This window comes from Tachyglossus aculeatus, chromosome 23 (genome assembly GCF_015852505.1).
Source record: "Tachyglossus aculeatus isolate mTacAcu1 chromosome 23, mTacAcu1.pri, whole genome shotgun sequence".
NCBI classification, from domain to species: Eukaryota; Metazoa; Chordata; class Mammalia; order Monotremata; family Tachyglossidae; genus Tachyglossus; species Tachyglossus aculeatus.
In genome coordinates, this window is record NC_052088.1 from 32,167,734 (window position 1) to 32,185,096 (window position 17,363).

The following is a 17,363-nucleotide window of genomic DNA, read 5'->3' on the forward strand; positions in this document are numbered from 1 at the left end:
GTGGCGGGACGGGAAAAGGACCCGCTCCTCCGCCCGCCAAAACGGCCTCGCCAACAGCCGCCATGGCCCGCCCCATCGCCCGCCTCACGCAATGGCGGGAGCGGCCCGCCCTGAGGGGACGGCGAGGAGGGGCGGGACCCGGCGCGCGTGCGCGGCGCGTGGCGCGCGCGGGCGGGGGGGGGGGGGGGCGCCCGCTCCTGGAGACCGCTGCCTTCCTCAGCCTGAGGGGGGCGCCCCCCGCCCCGTCAAGCCCCGCCCACTATTCTCCTACGTCACCACCCCGCCAGCCAATGGGCTTCCAGAGCGGGGAATTCCCGCTCTAAGGGCGGCCGGCCCGGCTCTTTAAAGGGCGCCGCCGCCCGCTGCTCCCCAGGGGCCGGACACGGGGGCGCCCAAGCAGTAGCTCGGAGGCGTCCAAACAACAGGAGACGGGACGGCTCAGGTGCCTGTTTCTTTCTTTATTTCTTTCAATGTATTTCTCTTCCCGTCTCCCTCCCCCTGCAGGCTGTAATCTCATCGTGGGACGGGATTGCATCTGTTATATTGCTATATCTCACTCTGCACACAGTAAGTGCTCAACAAATGCGAGGTCCTTTATTTTCTTATATCAATTTATTTCTTTTATTTTTTTTATTTCTTTTATTTATTTTACTTGTACATTTCTATCCTATTTATTTATTTATTATTCTATATATTATATATTATATTATATTATATATTATTCTATCCTATTTATTTATTATCCTATTTCTTTATTATCCTATTATCCTATTATTCTATCCTATTTATTTATTTATTATTATGGGCAGAGGGAGGCCTGGAATGCCCTCCCTCTGCCCATCCGCCAAGCTAGCTCTCTTCCTCCCTTCAAGGCCCTGCTGAGAGCTCACCTCCTCCAGGAGGCCTTCCCAGACTGAGCCCCTTCTTTCCTCTCCCCCTCGTCCCCCTCTCCATCCCCCCGTCTTACCTCCTTCCCTTCCCCACAGCACCTGTATATATGTATATATGGTTGTACATATTTATTACTCTATTTATTTATTTATTTATTTATTTTACTTGTACATTTCTATCCTACTTATTTTATTTTGTTGGTATGTTTGGTTCTGTTCTCTGTCTCCCCCTTTTAGACTGTGAGCCCACTGTTGGGTAGGGACTGTCTCTATGTGATGCCAATTTGTACTTCCCAAGCGCTTAGTACAGTGCTCTGCACATAGTAAGCGCTCAATAAATACGATTGATTGATTCATTGATTGATTGATTTTATTTTGTTGGTAAGTTTGGTTCTGTTCTCTGTCTCCCCCTTTTAGACTGTGAGCCCACTGTTGGGTAGGGACTGTCTCTATGCGTTGCCAATTTGTACTTCCCAAGCGCTTAGTACAGTGCTCTGCACATAGTAAGCGCTCAATAAATACGATTGATTGATTGATTGATTGTCTCCCCCTTTTAGACTGTGAGCCCACTGTTGGGTAGGGACTGTCTCTATATGTTGCCAATTTGTACTTCCCAAGCGCTTAGTACAGTGCTCTGCACATAGTAAGCGCTCAATAAATACGATTGATGATGATGATTTCTCTTCCGTTCTCTCTCCCCCTGCAGGCTGTAACCTCATCGTGGGACTGGATTGCATCGGTTATATTGCTATATCTTACTCTCCCAAGCGCTTAGTACAGTGCTGTGCACACAGTAAGCGCTCAACAATTGCGAGGTCCTTTATTTTCTTATATCAGTTTATTTCTCTTCCGTTCTCTCTCCCCCTGCAGGCTATAAACTCGTCGTGGGACGGGGTTGCATCTTTTATATTGCTATATCTTACTCTCCCAAGCGCTTAGTACAGTACTCTGCACACAGTAAGCACTCAACAAATGTAAGGTCCTTTATTTCCTTATATCAATTTATTTCTCTTCCTTTCTTTCTCCCCCTGCAGGCTGTAACTGCATCGTGGGACAGGATTGCATCTGTTATATTTCTATATCTTACTCTCCCAAGCGCTTAGTACAGTGCTGTGCACACAGTAAGCGCTCAACAATTGCGAGGTCCTTTATTTCCTTATATCAGTTTATTTCTCTTCCCGTCTCTCTCCCCCTGCATGCTGTAACCTCATCGTGGGACGGGATTACGTCTGTTATATTGCTATATCTTACTCTCCCAAGCGCTTAGTACAGTACTCTGCACACAGTAAGCGCTCAATATATGCAAGGTCCTTTATTTCCTTATATCAATTTATTTCTCTTCCTTTCTCTCTCCCCCTGCAGGCTGTAACCTCATCGTGGGACGGGATTGCGTCTGTTATATTGCTATATCTTACTCTCCCAAGCGCTTAGTACAGTGTTGTGCACACAGTAAGCTATCAACAATTGCGAGGTCCTTTATTTTCTTATATCAGTTTATTTCTCTTCCTTTCTCTTTCCCCCTGCAGGCTGTAAACTCATCGTGGGACGGGATTGCGTCTGTTATATTGCTATATCTTACTCTCCCAAGCGCTTAGTACAGTACTCTGCGCACAGTAATCGCTCAATGTATGCGAGGTCCTTTATTTTCTTATATCAATTTATTTCTCTTCCTTTCTCCCCCTGCAGGCTGTAACCTCATCGTGGGACGGGACTGCGTCTGTTATATTGCTATATCTTACTCTCCCAAGCGCTTAGTACAGTGTTGTGCACACAGTAAGCGCTCAACAATTGTGAGGTCCTTTATTTCCTTATATCAATTTATTTCTCTTCCCGTCTCTCTCCCCCTGCGGGCTGTAAACTCGTCGTGGAACGGGATTGCATCTGTTATATTGCTATATCTTACTCTTCCAAGTGCTTAGTACAGTGTTCTGCACACAGTAAGCGTTCAGTATATGCGAGGTCCTTTATTTTCTTATATCAATTTATTTCTCTTCCTTTCTCTTTCCCCTTGCAGGCTGTAAACTCGTCGTGAGACGGGATTGCGTCTGTTATATTGCTATATCTTACTCTACCAAGCGCTTTGTACAGTACTCTGCACACAGTTAGCGCTCAGCAAATGTGAGGTCCTTTATTTCCTTATTTCAATTTATTTCTCTTCCCGTCTCTCTCCCCCTGGAGACTGTAAACTCGTCGTGGGACGGGATTGCGTCTGTTATATCGCTATATCTTACTCTCCCAAGCGCTTAGTACAGTACTCTGCACACAGTAAGTGCTTAACAAATACGAGGTCCTTTATTTCCTTATATCAACTTATTTCTCTTCCTTTCTCTTTCCCCCTGCAGGCTGTAAACTCGTCATGGGACGGGATTGTATCTGTTATATTGCTATATCTTACTCTCCCAAGCGCTTAGTACAGTGCTCTGCACACAGTAAGCGCTTAATAAATGCGAGGTCCTTTATTTCTTTATATCAGTTTATTTCTCTTCCCGTTTCCCCCTGTAGACTGTAAACTCGTTGTGGGTCGGGATTGCGTCTGTTATATCGCTATATCTTACTCTGCCAAGCGCTTAGTACAGTACTCTGCACACAGTAAGTGCTTAACAAATGCGAGGTCCTTTATTTCCTTATATCAACTTATTTCTCTTCCTTTCTCTTTCCCCCTGCAGGCTGTAAACTCGTCATGGGATGGGATTGTATCTGTTATATTGCTGTATCTTACTCTCCCAAGCACTTAGTACAGTACTCTGCACATAGTAAGCGCTCAACAAATGCGAGGTCCTTTATTTCCTTATATCAATTTATTTCTCTCCTTTCTCTCTCCCCCTGCAGGCTGTAAACTCGTCGTGGGACGGGATTGCACCTGTTATATTGCTCTATCATACTCTTCCAAGCGCTTAGTACAGTGCTCTGTGCACAGTGAGCGCTCAATAATTGTGATTGACTGAGTAGGGATTTGAACCCATGACCTCTGACCCCAAAGCCCATGCTCTTTCCACTGAGCCACGCTGCTTCTCTTAGTGCCAGTGCCGCCTGCCATTCTCAGGGCAGTTAGACCTTTAACTTAGTAGTGGGGGTACATTATTTATTGAGTGCCTAATGAAGGTGATGTGCTGTAGTACACGCTCGGGAAACGTCAGTAGAAGCCCAAGCAATTCATGATCTCTGATCTGATCATGATCTAGTACAGAGGGAACTCGCAATGTATGCAGAAATAAGGATGATAGTATTTATTGGGCGCTTACCAAATGACGGGAAGTGTATTAACCGCGAGGGTAGATTCGGTGTAATCAGAGCAAACAATAAGAGGGAGTCCCGAAACCAGTGTAGCAACAGAAGTGTGTTTTTGCTCGACCCCTGCATCAGACTAAGCCCCCCTTTTCCTCTGCTCTACCCCCTTCCCCTCCCCACAGCACTTGTGTATATATGTACGTATTTATCATTCTATTTATTTTGTTAATGATGTGTATATATCTGTAATTCTATTTACATTGACACAATTGATACCTGTTTACTTGTTTTGATGTCTGTCTCCCCCCTTCTAGACTGTGAGCCCGTTGTTGGGTACGGATTGTCTCTATCTGTTGCCGAATTGTACTTTCCAAGTGCTTAGTGCAGTGCTCTGCACACAGTAAGCGCTCAATAAATACCATTGAATGAATGAATGAATGACTAATTTGCGGGGCAGGTGTTTAGGGCTGAGTATTAAATTCAAAAGACGTGTTCTCTGTTAGGTGCTATTTTATTTGGGTTTGAAATAAACTGGTGGATGGGTGAAGGAGTACATGGATTTTATAAACGGTGTTTTGCCGTGCACGGGACCCTTAGATACTCTGACTCCATCATAGAGCAAATATAACCTCCACCCTCTCCCCACCAAAAATATTTTATATTTTCACAGGGAAGAAGTCACCAGAAACCTTGCTCAAGTCATGAAGTAGGAAAGAAATCAGAGCTTCCTGAAGATTATCCAGGTAACTGTCCAGCACGTTTATGTCCTTTCCTTGGTGTTAATCATGTTACTGAAAAAAATACAATTTTTGTTTTGGCTGTAGCAGAATTGAGAGGGCGTTCTTTCAGGAAACTTTTAGCAGGGAGAACGTTCATTTATTACACCACTCAGTAGAGTGGTCTCTACACACAGTGATCAATTAATCATTGGTATTTGAGTGCTTACTTTAGCAGAACATTGTACTAAATGCTTTAAGAGAGAATATTACTGTTGGTAGACTTGATCCCTGCTCTCCAGTTATAATATTGATAGTATTTTTAAGTGCTTACTATGTGCCCGGCACTGAACTAAGTGCTGGGCATCTGTAGGCATCTGTACCCTTTGGGTGCTTGGTATTTATCCAGCCCCACAGCACTTTTGTACATATCTGTAATTAATTTTCACGGTTGTCTTCCTGTCTAAACTGTAAACTCCTTGGGCAGGGAACATGTCTACCAATTCTGTTGCAATGTACTCTCCCAAATGCTTAGAACAGTGCTGTGCACAAAGTAGGTGCTCAATAAATACCATTGATTGAGTAGGCACAATAAATATTATTGATTGAACTAACAATGGCATTTTCCCAATTTCCCTAATGCTTTAATTCTCATGCTTGAGTTGCATTTACATCCAAATGAAACTCCAGCAGCTGATTAATAATAATAATGATAATAATAATAATTACGGTATTTGTTAAGTGCACTCTTCTAAGCTCTGGGGTAGAAACAAATTGATCATGTTATCCCATGTGAGTCTCACAGCCCTAATCCCCATTTTACAGATGAGGTAATTGAGGCATACAGAAGTGAAGTGACTTATCCAAGGTCACACAGCAGACACGTGGAAGAACCAAGATTAGAACGCACGTCCTCTGACTCCCAAGCCTGTGTTCTTGCCACTAGACCATGCTGCTTCACATTAGTTAGTGGTTACAAGGTAAGGCACAGGGCAAGGTTAAGAATGGGAGTATATAGTGGAAAGGAAAGGTTTTTCCGCTAAAGAGTTTTTCCATATTTTCGAAGACGTGATGCAGTTGAGGGGAAAAAAGAATCTGAACTGGGAAACTTGGGTCATTATCCTCAGCAGGAATGTACCACCCTCACAAATTATTGCAAGATGAAAAACTGAGAGTTTGTTTCAGTAGAACTTTGGCTAAAGATGTTCAGTGATGATTTGGAATAAAATAATTTGGAGTGTAAAATGTAAATCGTGTCAAGGGGAGTGTCACGCCACATCTGACCGGCGTCGAATGGCAAAGAGATTTCGATCCATTAAGAATGTGCCAGTTTGGCAGTGCTTTGCTAGCTGGCTGTTCAATAAATAATCCCAGCCGCTGGTTGCACGCCCTACTGTCGCAATCCAAAACCAACAAGATTCACAGTTTAACGAGATTGGCTAACAGAATCTCTTTTTGCTTCTTGCTAGACTGAATCTAAATTATCCCAGAGGACCATGTCTAAACTAGCAAGACATCTGGAGAATATTGCCCCCAAATAGCCCTTTTTCTAAACTATACAGATATTTTAGGGCACGGTGTATTTTGGCCTAAAAGATGCAGATAATGAAAGTCAGAGTGGCCTTCTGAATGTTCTAGCTTATTTGCTAGTGAGTCTAAGGATATTCAGGCTCCCTGATAATGAATCTGCGTGTCTTGCAAGTTTTGCAGTAAAGGGGAAGGGAGTTTGTCTTAATTTCAATATAACGCCTGTTTTTTTATGGTATTTGTTAAGCACTTATTATATGCCAGGCACTGTACTAAGCCCTGGGGTAGATAAGAGCTAATCAGATAGGACACAGACCCTGTCCCGCATGGGGTTCACAGTTTTAAGAGAAGTAGCGTGGCTCAGTGGAAAGAGTCCGGGCTTGGGAGCCAGGGGTCATGGGTTCTAATCCCGGCTCTGCCACTTGTCAGCTGTGTGACTTTGGGCAAGTCACTTAACTTCTCTGTGCCTCAGTTACCTCATCTGCAAAATAGGGATTAAGACTCTGAGCCCCCTGTGGACAACCTGATCACCTTGTAACCTCCCCAGTGCTTAGAACAGTGCTTTGCACATAGTAGCTGCTTAATAAATGCCATTATTATTATTATTATTATTATTATTATTATTATTATTTTAATCTCCATTATACAGATGAGGGAACTGAGACAGAGAAGGTCACAACAGACAAATGGAAGAGCTGGGATTAGAACCTGGGTCCTTCCAACTCCCAGGCCTGTCCTGTATTCTCAATTCTATCCCTGCTGCTTCTCAAACTCATTTTCCCTTATTCTTTCCTCTCTGGAGAGGGAGAAAATGGCTAAATTAGCCTTTCAGATCTTTCGTGCCTCCTGACCATTCTAAGTCATTCAAGTTCTTTAACCTTACTTCACTGTTACTATTTCAACACTTAAATTTGGGTTAATTTCAGGTTTTTCACATCTCTCAAATTCTGAGGGCCCAAACCACGGACAGATCTTTAACAGGATCTAAACAAAGTCCAGTTTAGTGAGTATGTTAAACTACATCTTTCTCATTAAAAAAAAATACCACAACACTCGTGTTCAACTTGTGAGTCACCAGGATCCCTAGAACTTTTCCTGTCAGAAATTGAACAGTTAGTTAAAGTGACATCTTAGAGGAACTCAAGTAGATTTAAATAATTTTTAGAAAATCTAGTTCTGAATTGTAAAATTCAGCTCCCGACTGTGAGCCCGCTGTTGAGTAGGAACCGTCTCTATATGTTGCCAACTTGTACTTCCCAAGCGCTTAGTACAGTGCTCTGCAGACAGTAAGCGCTCAATATGTACAATTGAACGAGTGAATGTTATATGTACTTTTGATTTTGAAATTGAAGTGATACATTATGTTATAACCTTAAGCCACAATTGATCTGTTCCTTTTTTCAAACAGTGCTACTACTAGTGCTTTTTTTTTAGCAAACAATTTCCCATATAATATTTGGGGTGAAGTTTTGTAAAACGTTTCCTAGAGCATCAGTGACATTACCTGAGTCAAGTAGGCAGTGTGATGTTTGCTGGCTGCTTTGAATAGATTCCAGCAGCCACCATTACTCTGCCACTTGCTACTAGGCAGATTCATCCTTTCGAGCCAGATGAAGGGGGGAAAGACCTTTGAAGTGGCATCTGTGTGTGATAGTTTGGCAGTGTTTGTTAGCTGGTTGAATATTTAAATGGCACCAGCTGACAGACAGCTGCTTTCCTATTGCATGTACTATAAGCATCGAACAGGAGTCCAGTGAAACTTGAATTGGTATGTTTGGGTTCATTTCAATTTGTACCAAACTGGAACACAATAAAGTAGCGCCGTTTCATACTACGTTTTTTTTCCGCTGTGTTATTCAACCCTTACCAAGTGGTTTTTCGTATCCTGTATTACTCATAGCCAGATTTCTGCTTTTTTAATCCCTCTTTGCATTTACCAGAATGAATTTCATCCTCTTGAAGTATTTCAAACCTGGCAGGGTCTTTCCAGGATTCCAGATATTGAATTTGCGTGGGAAACTTCTCTTCTTTCGAGTCCTTATTAATACCCGTCAGAGAATGAACAGGCACAGAGTCAACTGAAGATGCTTTATATGGCTTTCTAGGCATTGTCCTTGAATAATTTCAGCCTAGGAATCCTGAAATTCTTGAAGCAAAGGTGATACCCTAATCCTCAAATAATCCAGATGCTGTTTCTCCCCTAATCATCAACTCCAAAAATTTGCAGGCTTTGTGGACAGGGAACGTGGACAGGGAACGTGTCTACCAACTTTGTTGTACTGTACTCTCCTGAGCCTTTAGTACAGTGTGTGCTTCACCCAGTAAGTGCTCAGTAAGCAGCATGGCTCTGGATAGAGCCAGGGCCTGGGAATCAGAAGGACCTGGGTTCCAATCCCGGCTCCGCCGCTTGTCTGCTGAGTGACTTTATGAAAGTCTATTACTCTATTTTATTTGTACATATTTATTCTATTTATTTTAATTTGTTAATATGTTTGTTTTGTTCTCTGTCTCCCCCTTCTAGACTGTGAGCCCACTGTTGGGTAGGGACTGTCTCTATATGTTGCCAACTTGTACTTCCCAAGCGCTTAGTACAGTGCTTTGCACACAGTAAGCGCTCAATAAATACCATTGAATGAATGAAAGTCACCTCACTTCTCTGTGCCTCAGTTTCCTTAGCTGTGAAATGGGGGATTAAGGCTGTGAGCCCCTCATGGGAGACGAAGACTGTGTTCAAATTGACTAATTTGTATCTACCCCAGGGTTTAGGACAGAGCTTGTCACATAGTAAGTGCTTTACAAATACCATTAAAAAAATTGGCCCCCAAATAGTCTTGGGCCAATCTAGTCTTGGGCCAATCCAGCCAACTGCACCTCAAATAGAGGAACCCTAGGATAGTGACTCTGGGCTGTTTTAGTGGAGCCACAGGGCCATGGCTAGGGTGGTTCACCCAGGGCAGAAAAGTCATTCAATCAATAATATTTATTAATAACAATGGTATTTTTTAAGCGCTTACTGTGTACCAGGCATTGAACTAAGCCCTGGGCTAGATATGGGTTAATCAATTTGGACTCAGTCCCTGTCCCTTGTGGGGCCACAGACTTAATCCCCATTTTACAGATGAGGTAACTGAGGCACAGAGAAGTGAAGTCACTTGCCCAAGGTCACACAGAAGACTAGTGGTGAAGCAAGGATTAGACTCCCAAGCCTGTGTTCTATTCACTAGGCCACACTGTTGAATGCTTACTGTGTGCAGATTACTGTACTAAGCTCTTAGGAAAGTACAATATAATAGAGTTGGTAGACACATTACTTGCCTACAACGTGCTTATAATCTGCTAGAGACCATGGGCTGCCCTTGATGGAAAAGGGCAGTGTGTGGCAGCAGGAGAAGCAGCGTGGCTCAGAGGAAAGAGCACGGGCTTTGGAGTCAGAGGTCAGGGGTTCAAATCCTGGCTCCACCATCATCATCATCAATCGTATTTATTGAGCGCTTATTATGTGCAGAGCACTGTACTAAGTGCTTGGGAAGTACAAATTGGCAACATATAGAGACAGTCCCTACCCAACAGTGGGCTCACAGTCTAAAACAGTGGGCTCACAGTCCACCAGTTGTCAGCTGTGTGACTTTGGGCAAGTCACTTAACTTCTCTGGACCTCAGTTCCCTCATCTGTAAAATGGGGATGAAGACTGTGAGCCCCCCATAGGACAACCTGATCACCTTGTAACCTCCCTAGCACTTAGAACAATGCTTTGCACATAGCACTTAATAAATGCCATCATTATTATTAAATAGGGTTGCCGGCCTCTCTGGCTGCTGCCTCGGCCATTATTCTAAGGTTAGTACAGATCTCACGTTCCTCTGGCTTCATTTTTGGTGGGGATCTCCCAACATTCGCATGTCTAATGGGAAAATAATACAGACCAAACAATAGTAACCTTCACCCAAACCAACCCGAAGTTTACTGGCTTAACCCTTCACAATCTTTTTTCTTTGTTTTAATGGTATTTGTTAAGCGCTTCCTATGTGACAGGCATTCTACCAAGTGCTGGGGGGTGATACAAGCTAATGCTCAGTACAGCATCTCGCCGCAGACCTCTTGGCCACATCCTGCCTCTGTCCTGGATCGCCCTCCCTCTTCATATCCAGCAGACGATCACTCTCCCTACCTTCAAAGCCTTCTTGAAGACACACCTCCTCCAAGAGGCTTTCCCCAACTAGGCCCTCATTTCCTCTTCTCCCATTCCCTTTTGTGTCGGCCTTGCACTTTGATTTGCACCACTTATTCACCTCTCCCTCAGCCCCACAGCTCTTATGCAACTATCTGTAATTTATTTATATTATCGTCTGTCACCCCCTTTAGATCGTAAGCTCACTGTGGGCACGTAATGTGTCTATCAACTCTGTTATATTGTACTCTCCCAAGGGCTTAGTACAGTGCTCTGCACACAGTAAGCATTCAATAAATATGGTTGATTGATTAATTACATTTCTCCCTCTCTCTTTCTCTCTCTCTCCCCCTATGTGATCTCAGAATTGCCTGGGGACCTGTACTTTTAGAAAAAGAAAATGATCTTCACAGAGTTATACATATGTATTTACAACTTTAGTATTTATTCTGCACCTTCCACAACACCCCATGACACATTCCCTGTTAATGTTCACATGCAGAATTTCCAGCTGCGGGGTCTTCCCTTCTAATTGTCCATGTTGAGTGTCCCTGGCTGTTGCCCATGGTCCATAAAGTACGATCTCAGAAAGACACAAGTTGAGCAATGGAACAAGGTAAAAACGCTAAAGAACCTGAATACAGAAGCAACCATGGAGTCAAATGGGCCTTTGGCTGGACAAGACTGTGCATCTTCCTAATGATGATGATGGTATTTGTTAAGCACTTACTGTGTGCCAGGCACTGTACTAAGTGCTGGTCCGTTCCTTCTTTCTTGAAGTGTATACGGTGAACCCCAAGGACACAGTTAATGATTCACTGCAGACTTAGCAGCGGTAAGTGCATCGGCTTTACAGGTCAGAAGTGCTGGAATCATTGGGCTTAGCACTGACCCCAAAATGAAATTTAGATATTTTGACGATTTGGCTGTGGCATCGATTCACAACCCGAATGACATTTTCAAAGGTCTTCTTTCTTTTTCATGATGATTTGTCTAACCAGGGCTGCGATGTCTGGCTTGATGATTTCAAAAGTCTCTTCCGGCCTCCAGAATTTCACAACTTTACCCTCAGGGTTGACGAGATACTTCCAAAAATTCCATCTTGGCTCCTTCTTTGACGAATCTAGGATATCAGTAAAGATTTATATGGGCATTATTTCACGATAGGTCAACATTTTCAGTTTGCACTTGGACAAAATTTCCACTAAATTTCCCTCATAATGGTTCCCCAAATCAGGAGGATGATAGCATGGACTAGTGGAAAGACCATGGGCCTGGGAATCAGGGGACCTGGGTTCTAATCCCACTCTGCCACTTGTCTGCTGTGTGATCTTGGGCAAGTCACTTAACTTCTCTGTGCCTCAGTTCCCTCATCTACAAAATGGGGATTCAATACCTGTTCTCCCTCCTACCTAGACTGTGAGCCCCATGTGGGATCTGCTTATCTTGTATCTCCCCCAAGGTGTAGAACAATGCTTAGCACATAATAAGCACTTAACAAATACCACTGTTACAATTATGATGAAACTAAGCTCTGAGTATAGTGTTCTGCACACAATAAATTCACAATAAGTATCACTGATTAAACTGGGCTCTAATATAGCCCACCTTTAAAAATGTTATTTCTAGGTTCACTTATTTTGATGCACTTAATGAGCTATTTGATGATTCTATTGATCTAGGAAGGCAAAATGAAGTAGTTCTTGGTTTCATTTGTTTGCCATTTAATCCTGTCGAAGGTTCCCGTGATTTTATTCTCTGTTTCATGATTTGAATCATGACCTAAATCAATCAATCAGTGGTATTTATTGAGGACTTACTGTGTGCAGAGCACTGTACTCAATATTTGGGAGAGTACACTATAACATAGGTGGTCTACCCATTCCTTGCCCCCAACGAGCTTATAGTTCTAGGAATTACCAATTCTTAGGAGTTGGCAATTGAGTACTGACTATCAGAAAGTGGCTTAGCAAGCATCCCCAAATTAGAAAACAAAAAAATACCCTTTGTTCTGAATTATCCTGATGATTCAGGCCAAATTCACCTGCAATTTTTGAGGTCATTTAGACCAAAGAGTATTTTCTAAGTCTGAATTATCTGGTTACTTTGCATTTGGGGATAGGGTCAAAATGGATTTTCTAGCCCTGCATTATCTGTTTCATTGGCTCTTCGCTAAAGTCACAGTGTCATTCACCCCCATGCTGTGTTGTCAACTGAAGGCAGGCAGTCAACAAGTATCAAGTGCTTAGTACAGTGCTCTGCACACAGTAAGAACTCAATAACTTCTGCTCCCTTCTGTATCACCCTGACTTGTTCACTTTGGTCATCACCCCTCCCAGCCCCACAGCGCTTATGTACATATCCTTATGTAACATAAGGATGTACGTGTACTTATGTACATGAGAAGCAGTGTGGCTCAGTGGAAAGAGCATGGGCTTTGGAGTCAGAGGTCATGGGTTTAAATCCTGGCTCCGCCGATTGTCACCTGTGTGATTTTGGGCGTCACTTAACTTCTCTGTGCCTCAGTCACCTCATCTGTAAAATGGGGATGAAGACTGTGAGCCCCACGTGGGACAATCTGATCACCTTGTAAACTCCCCAGCGCTTAGAACAGTGCTTTGCACAAAGTAAGTGCTTAACAAATGCTATCATTATTATTATATCTGACTTGTACTTCCCAAGTGCTTAGTACAGTGCTCTGCACATGGTAAACACTCAGTAAATACGATTGATTGAATGAATGAATGAATATCCATAATTTATTTATTTCTATTAATGTCTGTCTCCCTCTCTAGACTAGAAGCTCACTGTGGGCAGGGAATGTGTCTTTTATATTGTACTCTCCCAAGCGCTTAGCATAGTGTTCTGCATATAGTAAGCGCAAAATAAATATGATTGATTAATTGTTGCTAAAATGTATAAAGACAGAGCTCTCTTCCCGCAAAGCACAAAATAAAACGGAGACAATCTTCTAGATACATTAGGCAAAATGTTTGCTTGCCTTAACAGTTTCAATAGTATTTTCCTATTTCCAGGCTACAATTCAGAAGCTGGGAGAATTGATTCAATTTGATTTTGGAGTCTGGTTCTGATGGGGAAAGTTCAGGAGATTTCATCTTGAGGTAAATTAGGGTTTAGAGAGGATTGTGTCATTTATAGTTTGAGAATAGGTTTTACCACAATAAATGGCAGCAGGGGAACATGAAAATCAATCAATCATATTTATTGAGCACTTACTGTGAGCAGAGCACTGTACTAAGTGTTTGGATACACCAGAGTTGGTAGAAAAGTTCCCTGCCCCCGCTCCTCAACCACCCGAGTTTACAGTCTTGAGGAAAAAGGCATGCTTTGAATTTTCTTACAGTCAAGCATATAGCTTCCCCCTCCCTTTTCCTCAATCAATCAATCAATCAATCGTATTTATTGAGCGCTTACTGTGTGCAGAGCACTGTTCCTCAGCTCCCTCTCCCCTCCCCATCGCCCAGAAGACTCTCCACCTTTGCTTTACCCCCCTGCCCCACAACACTTGTGTATATATGTACATATCTATAATTCTATTTATTCATATTAATGCCTGTTTACTTGTTCTGATGTGTATACATACCTATGAGCCCGTTGTTGTTTAGGAATTGTCTCTATCTGTTGCCGAATTGTACTTTCCAAGCACTTAGTACAGTGCTCTGCACACAGTAAGTGCTCAATATATACAATTGAATAAATGAATGAATATAATTCTATTCATTTCTATTGATGCTTTTGATGCCTGTTTACTTGCTTTAATGTCTGTGTCCCCCCTTCTAGACTGTGAGCCTGATGGGGGCAGGGATTGTCTCTGTTGCTGAATTGTACTTTCCAAGCACTTAGTACAGTGCTCTGCACACAGTAAGCGTTCAATAAATACGAATGAATTAATTAACTTTCATTAACATTCCTGTGAAATGCAACAGTGGGGTGAAGCTTATTCCAAATTGCATCTCTGTTCAGAAAAAAATGAGAGTCAGGCTCTGTGATCATTCTATAAAACTTTCCCGAATGAAAGACGTTAGCCATGCATGTGGTGTAAAAGACCATTCAAGACCCTGTGTGTTTACTCAAACAACTCAGAGCCCTCCCAACATGAGATGGATATTTACCAATGAGATATCTAAACGCGGGTTCCGCTTCAGATCCGAGAATTTTGATCTTGTGGAAGATGGGGAAGGTTGCTCCGTAGTTTCCTTTCGCGAAAGCTTCTATTTCCTGACTGGGGCCGGGCTCTGAATCTCCAAACTGACTGCAGGGGAAAGCCAAGACGCTGAAGTGGGATGGTCCAAATTCTCTGTGCAATTCTTGCAGCGCCACGTAATTTCTGTCTGTATACTGGCAGTTGCTAGCCACGTTTACAACTAGGGTTGCCTCCCGGAAAAAGAATCAATCAAAAGGTGAAACATTTTTTACACATTTAAAAAACTAGAATTGCAAGTTGTTTAGAGAAATCAAAGCATTTGGGGACAATACAGTTTCCAGAAGCGAATTCTGGACTACACACTGACAAATAATCTAGATAAATAAAACATTTTAAATCATTCTCTGGCATTGGGAGACCTAGCTTTGGAAAATCACTACTGAAGCTCCAATAAGGTCAAACTGACTTTTAATGACAACTATTTTAGATGAGCTAAAATTTAAATGGCTGTTTCGTTACAGAGCCATTGTTGAAACCGTTATTCTTTTAAATTAACTCTGCCTCCTAATTCACCTCATCACACAGACACATTTGCCAAAGGCCTGTATCCCAGAGTTCTTCAAAACCAGGAGAAACTCCCCAAACTTTCTTTGTTCCTCACACGTCATGCCTAGTCTCCTCTTCCCTAAAGGTTCATCTGAAATGTGCAAATGCCATTTACTCCCCGAACACCAGTCTGGCTGAAGATTTAGGGAAGAAAAAGTCTTAACGGCACTACCCGAGCATCTTGTAGAAATGGACATCAAATTCTTGCTCCGAGCCTCAAGGTCATGGCGTGATTCGGGGAAAGAAGGAAAGGCATTTGTAAAGAAGGAAAAGAAGAAGCAGACGATGCGACTTACTTTGCCTCTGAACTTTTCCAGAGCCACGGTCCTCCCCTTTGAGTCCTTCACTTGGAAAGAGTAGAAGTCCGTTTTGATTTTGGGTTTTATGGATCTGAGTTGCAACAGGCACAGGATTGCGGTGCACAGAACCAGAGAGAGCAAGACGGCGAGCACTCTGGCTTTGGCCACAGAACACTTTAAGGGGCTGGAGAGCAGAGGCTCCATTTTGGAGGATTTTCCAAGCAGGAGTTTTCCAGCCCCGGGCGGGCAGAGAGGAGGGAGAGGGGAAGGAGGAGAGATGGAAGAAAGGAGGAGAACCATGGGGAGGAGGAGCTGAAACCTGAAACCCACCAAGCTTCGCACACAGTCGCCTGCTACTGCTATTTTTTAAAATGGTATTTGTTAATAGTAATAATAATAATGGCATTTGTTAAGCGCTTACTATGGGCCAGACATTGCACAAGCGCTGGGGTGGATACAAGCAAACTGAGTTGAACACAGTCCCTGTCCCACTTGGGGCTCATAGTCTCAATCCCCATTTTCCAGATGAGGTAACTGAGGCGCAGAGAAGTAAAGTAACTTGCCTAAGGTCACCCAGCAGATAAGTGGCGGAGCCGGGGCTAGAACCCATGACCTTCTGCCCCTCAGGCCTGCGCTTTATCCACTATACCACGCTGCTTCTCCTAAGTGCTTACTAGGTGCCAGGCACTGTACTAAGTGCTAGGCTAGATATAAGCTAGTCAGATTGGATCCAGTCCATTTTACAGAAGAGCTGAGGTACAGAGAAGGGAAGTGACTTGTCCGAGGTCACACAGCAGACAGGTGGCAGAGCAAGAATTAGAACCCAGGTCCTTCTGACTCCCGGGTCCATACTGTATCCACTAGGCCATTCTGCTAGTGCTCCTGAAGGACCCACAGAGTATGGGGAGGGGAGGAGATGGGCTGGGGGGCAGTGGTCAGTGTGGTTCCCAGGGGAGGCCCGGAGCATGTAAGGACAGGGCAACTCTTTTTTTAAAAAAAATGGTATTTGTTCAGCACTTATTAAGAGCTAGGCACTGTCCTGGAATAGGTACAAGTTAAATGGGTTGGGCACAGTCTCTCTTTTAATAATAATAATAATAATGGCATTTATTAAGCACTTACTATGTGCAAAGCACTGTTCTAAGAGCTGGGGAGGTTACAAGGTGATCAGGTTGTCCCACAGGGGACTCACAGTCTTCATCCCCATTGTACAGATGAGGAGACTGAGGCCCAGAGAAGTTGTGACTTGCCCAAAGTCACACAGCTGACAAGTGGTGGAGCCGGAATTCGAACCCATGACCTCTGACTCCAAAGCTTGGGCTCTTTCCACTGAGCCATGCTGCTTCTCTTGGCATAGTGGATAGAGCACGGGCCTCTGAGTCAGAAGGTCATGGGTTCTAATCCCGGCTCTGCCACTTGTCTGCTGGGTGACCTCGGACAAGTCACTTCCCTTCTCTGTACCTCAGTTAGCTCATCTGCAAAATGGGGATTGAAACTGTGAGCCCCCCATGGGACAGGAACTGTGTCCAACCTGATTAAGTTGCATCTACCCTAGTTCTTAGAACACTGCTTGGTACATAGTAAGTGCTTAAAAAGTACCAGAATTATTATTATTATTGTTATTATTATTATTATTATTACAGATGATGTAACCAAAGCACAGAGAAGTGAAATGACTTGTCCAAGGTCACACAGCAGACAAGTGGCAGAGCAAGGATTAGAACCCAGATCCTTCTGACTCCCAAGTCTGTGCTGTATCCTCA

General features: G+C 43.3%; 1 protein-coding gene across 2 annotated transcripts; it reads right to left on the minus strand.

The window, feature by feature from the left end:
* Positions 1-10,954: 10,954 nt before the first annotated feature.
* Positions 10,955-15,835, minus strand: GPX8 (glutathione peroxidase 8 (putative)). 2 transcript variants are annotated; one of them, XM_038765758.1, is made up of 3 exons: positions 15,598-15,835; positions 14,664-14,925; positions 10,955-11,653 (listed from the first exon to the last, which is right to left on the minus strand). In XM_038765758.1, the coding sequence occupies exons 1-3, from the start codon at positions 15,802-15,804 to the stop codon at positions 11,490-11,492; spliced, it is 633 nt and encodes a 210-aa protein (XP_038621686.1). In that variant the 5' UTR covers positions 15,805-15,835; the 3' UTR covers positions 10,955-11,489. The 2 variants fall into 2 exon arrangements, with proteins under 2 accessions (XP_038621686.1, XP_038621685.1); XM_038765757.1 differs by having other exon boundaries at positions 14,664-14,928.
* Between the last annotated feature and the right edge of the window lie 1,528 nt (positions 15,836-17,363).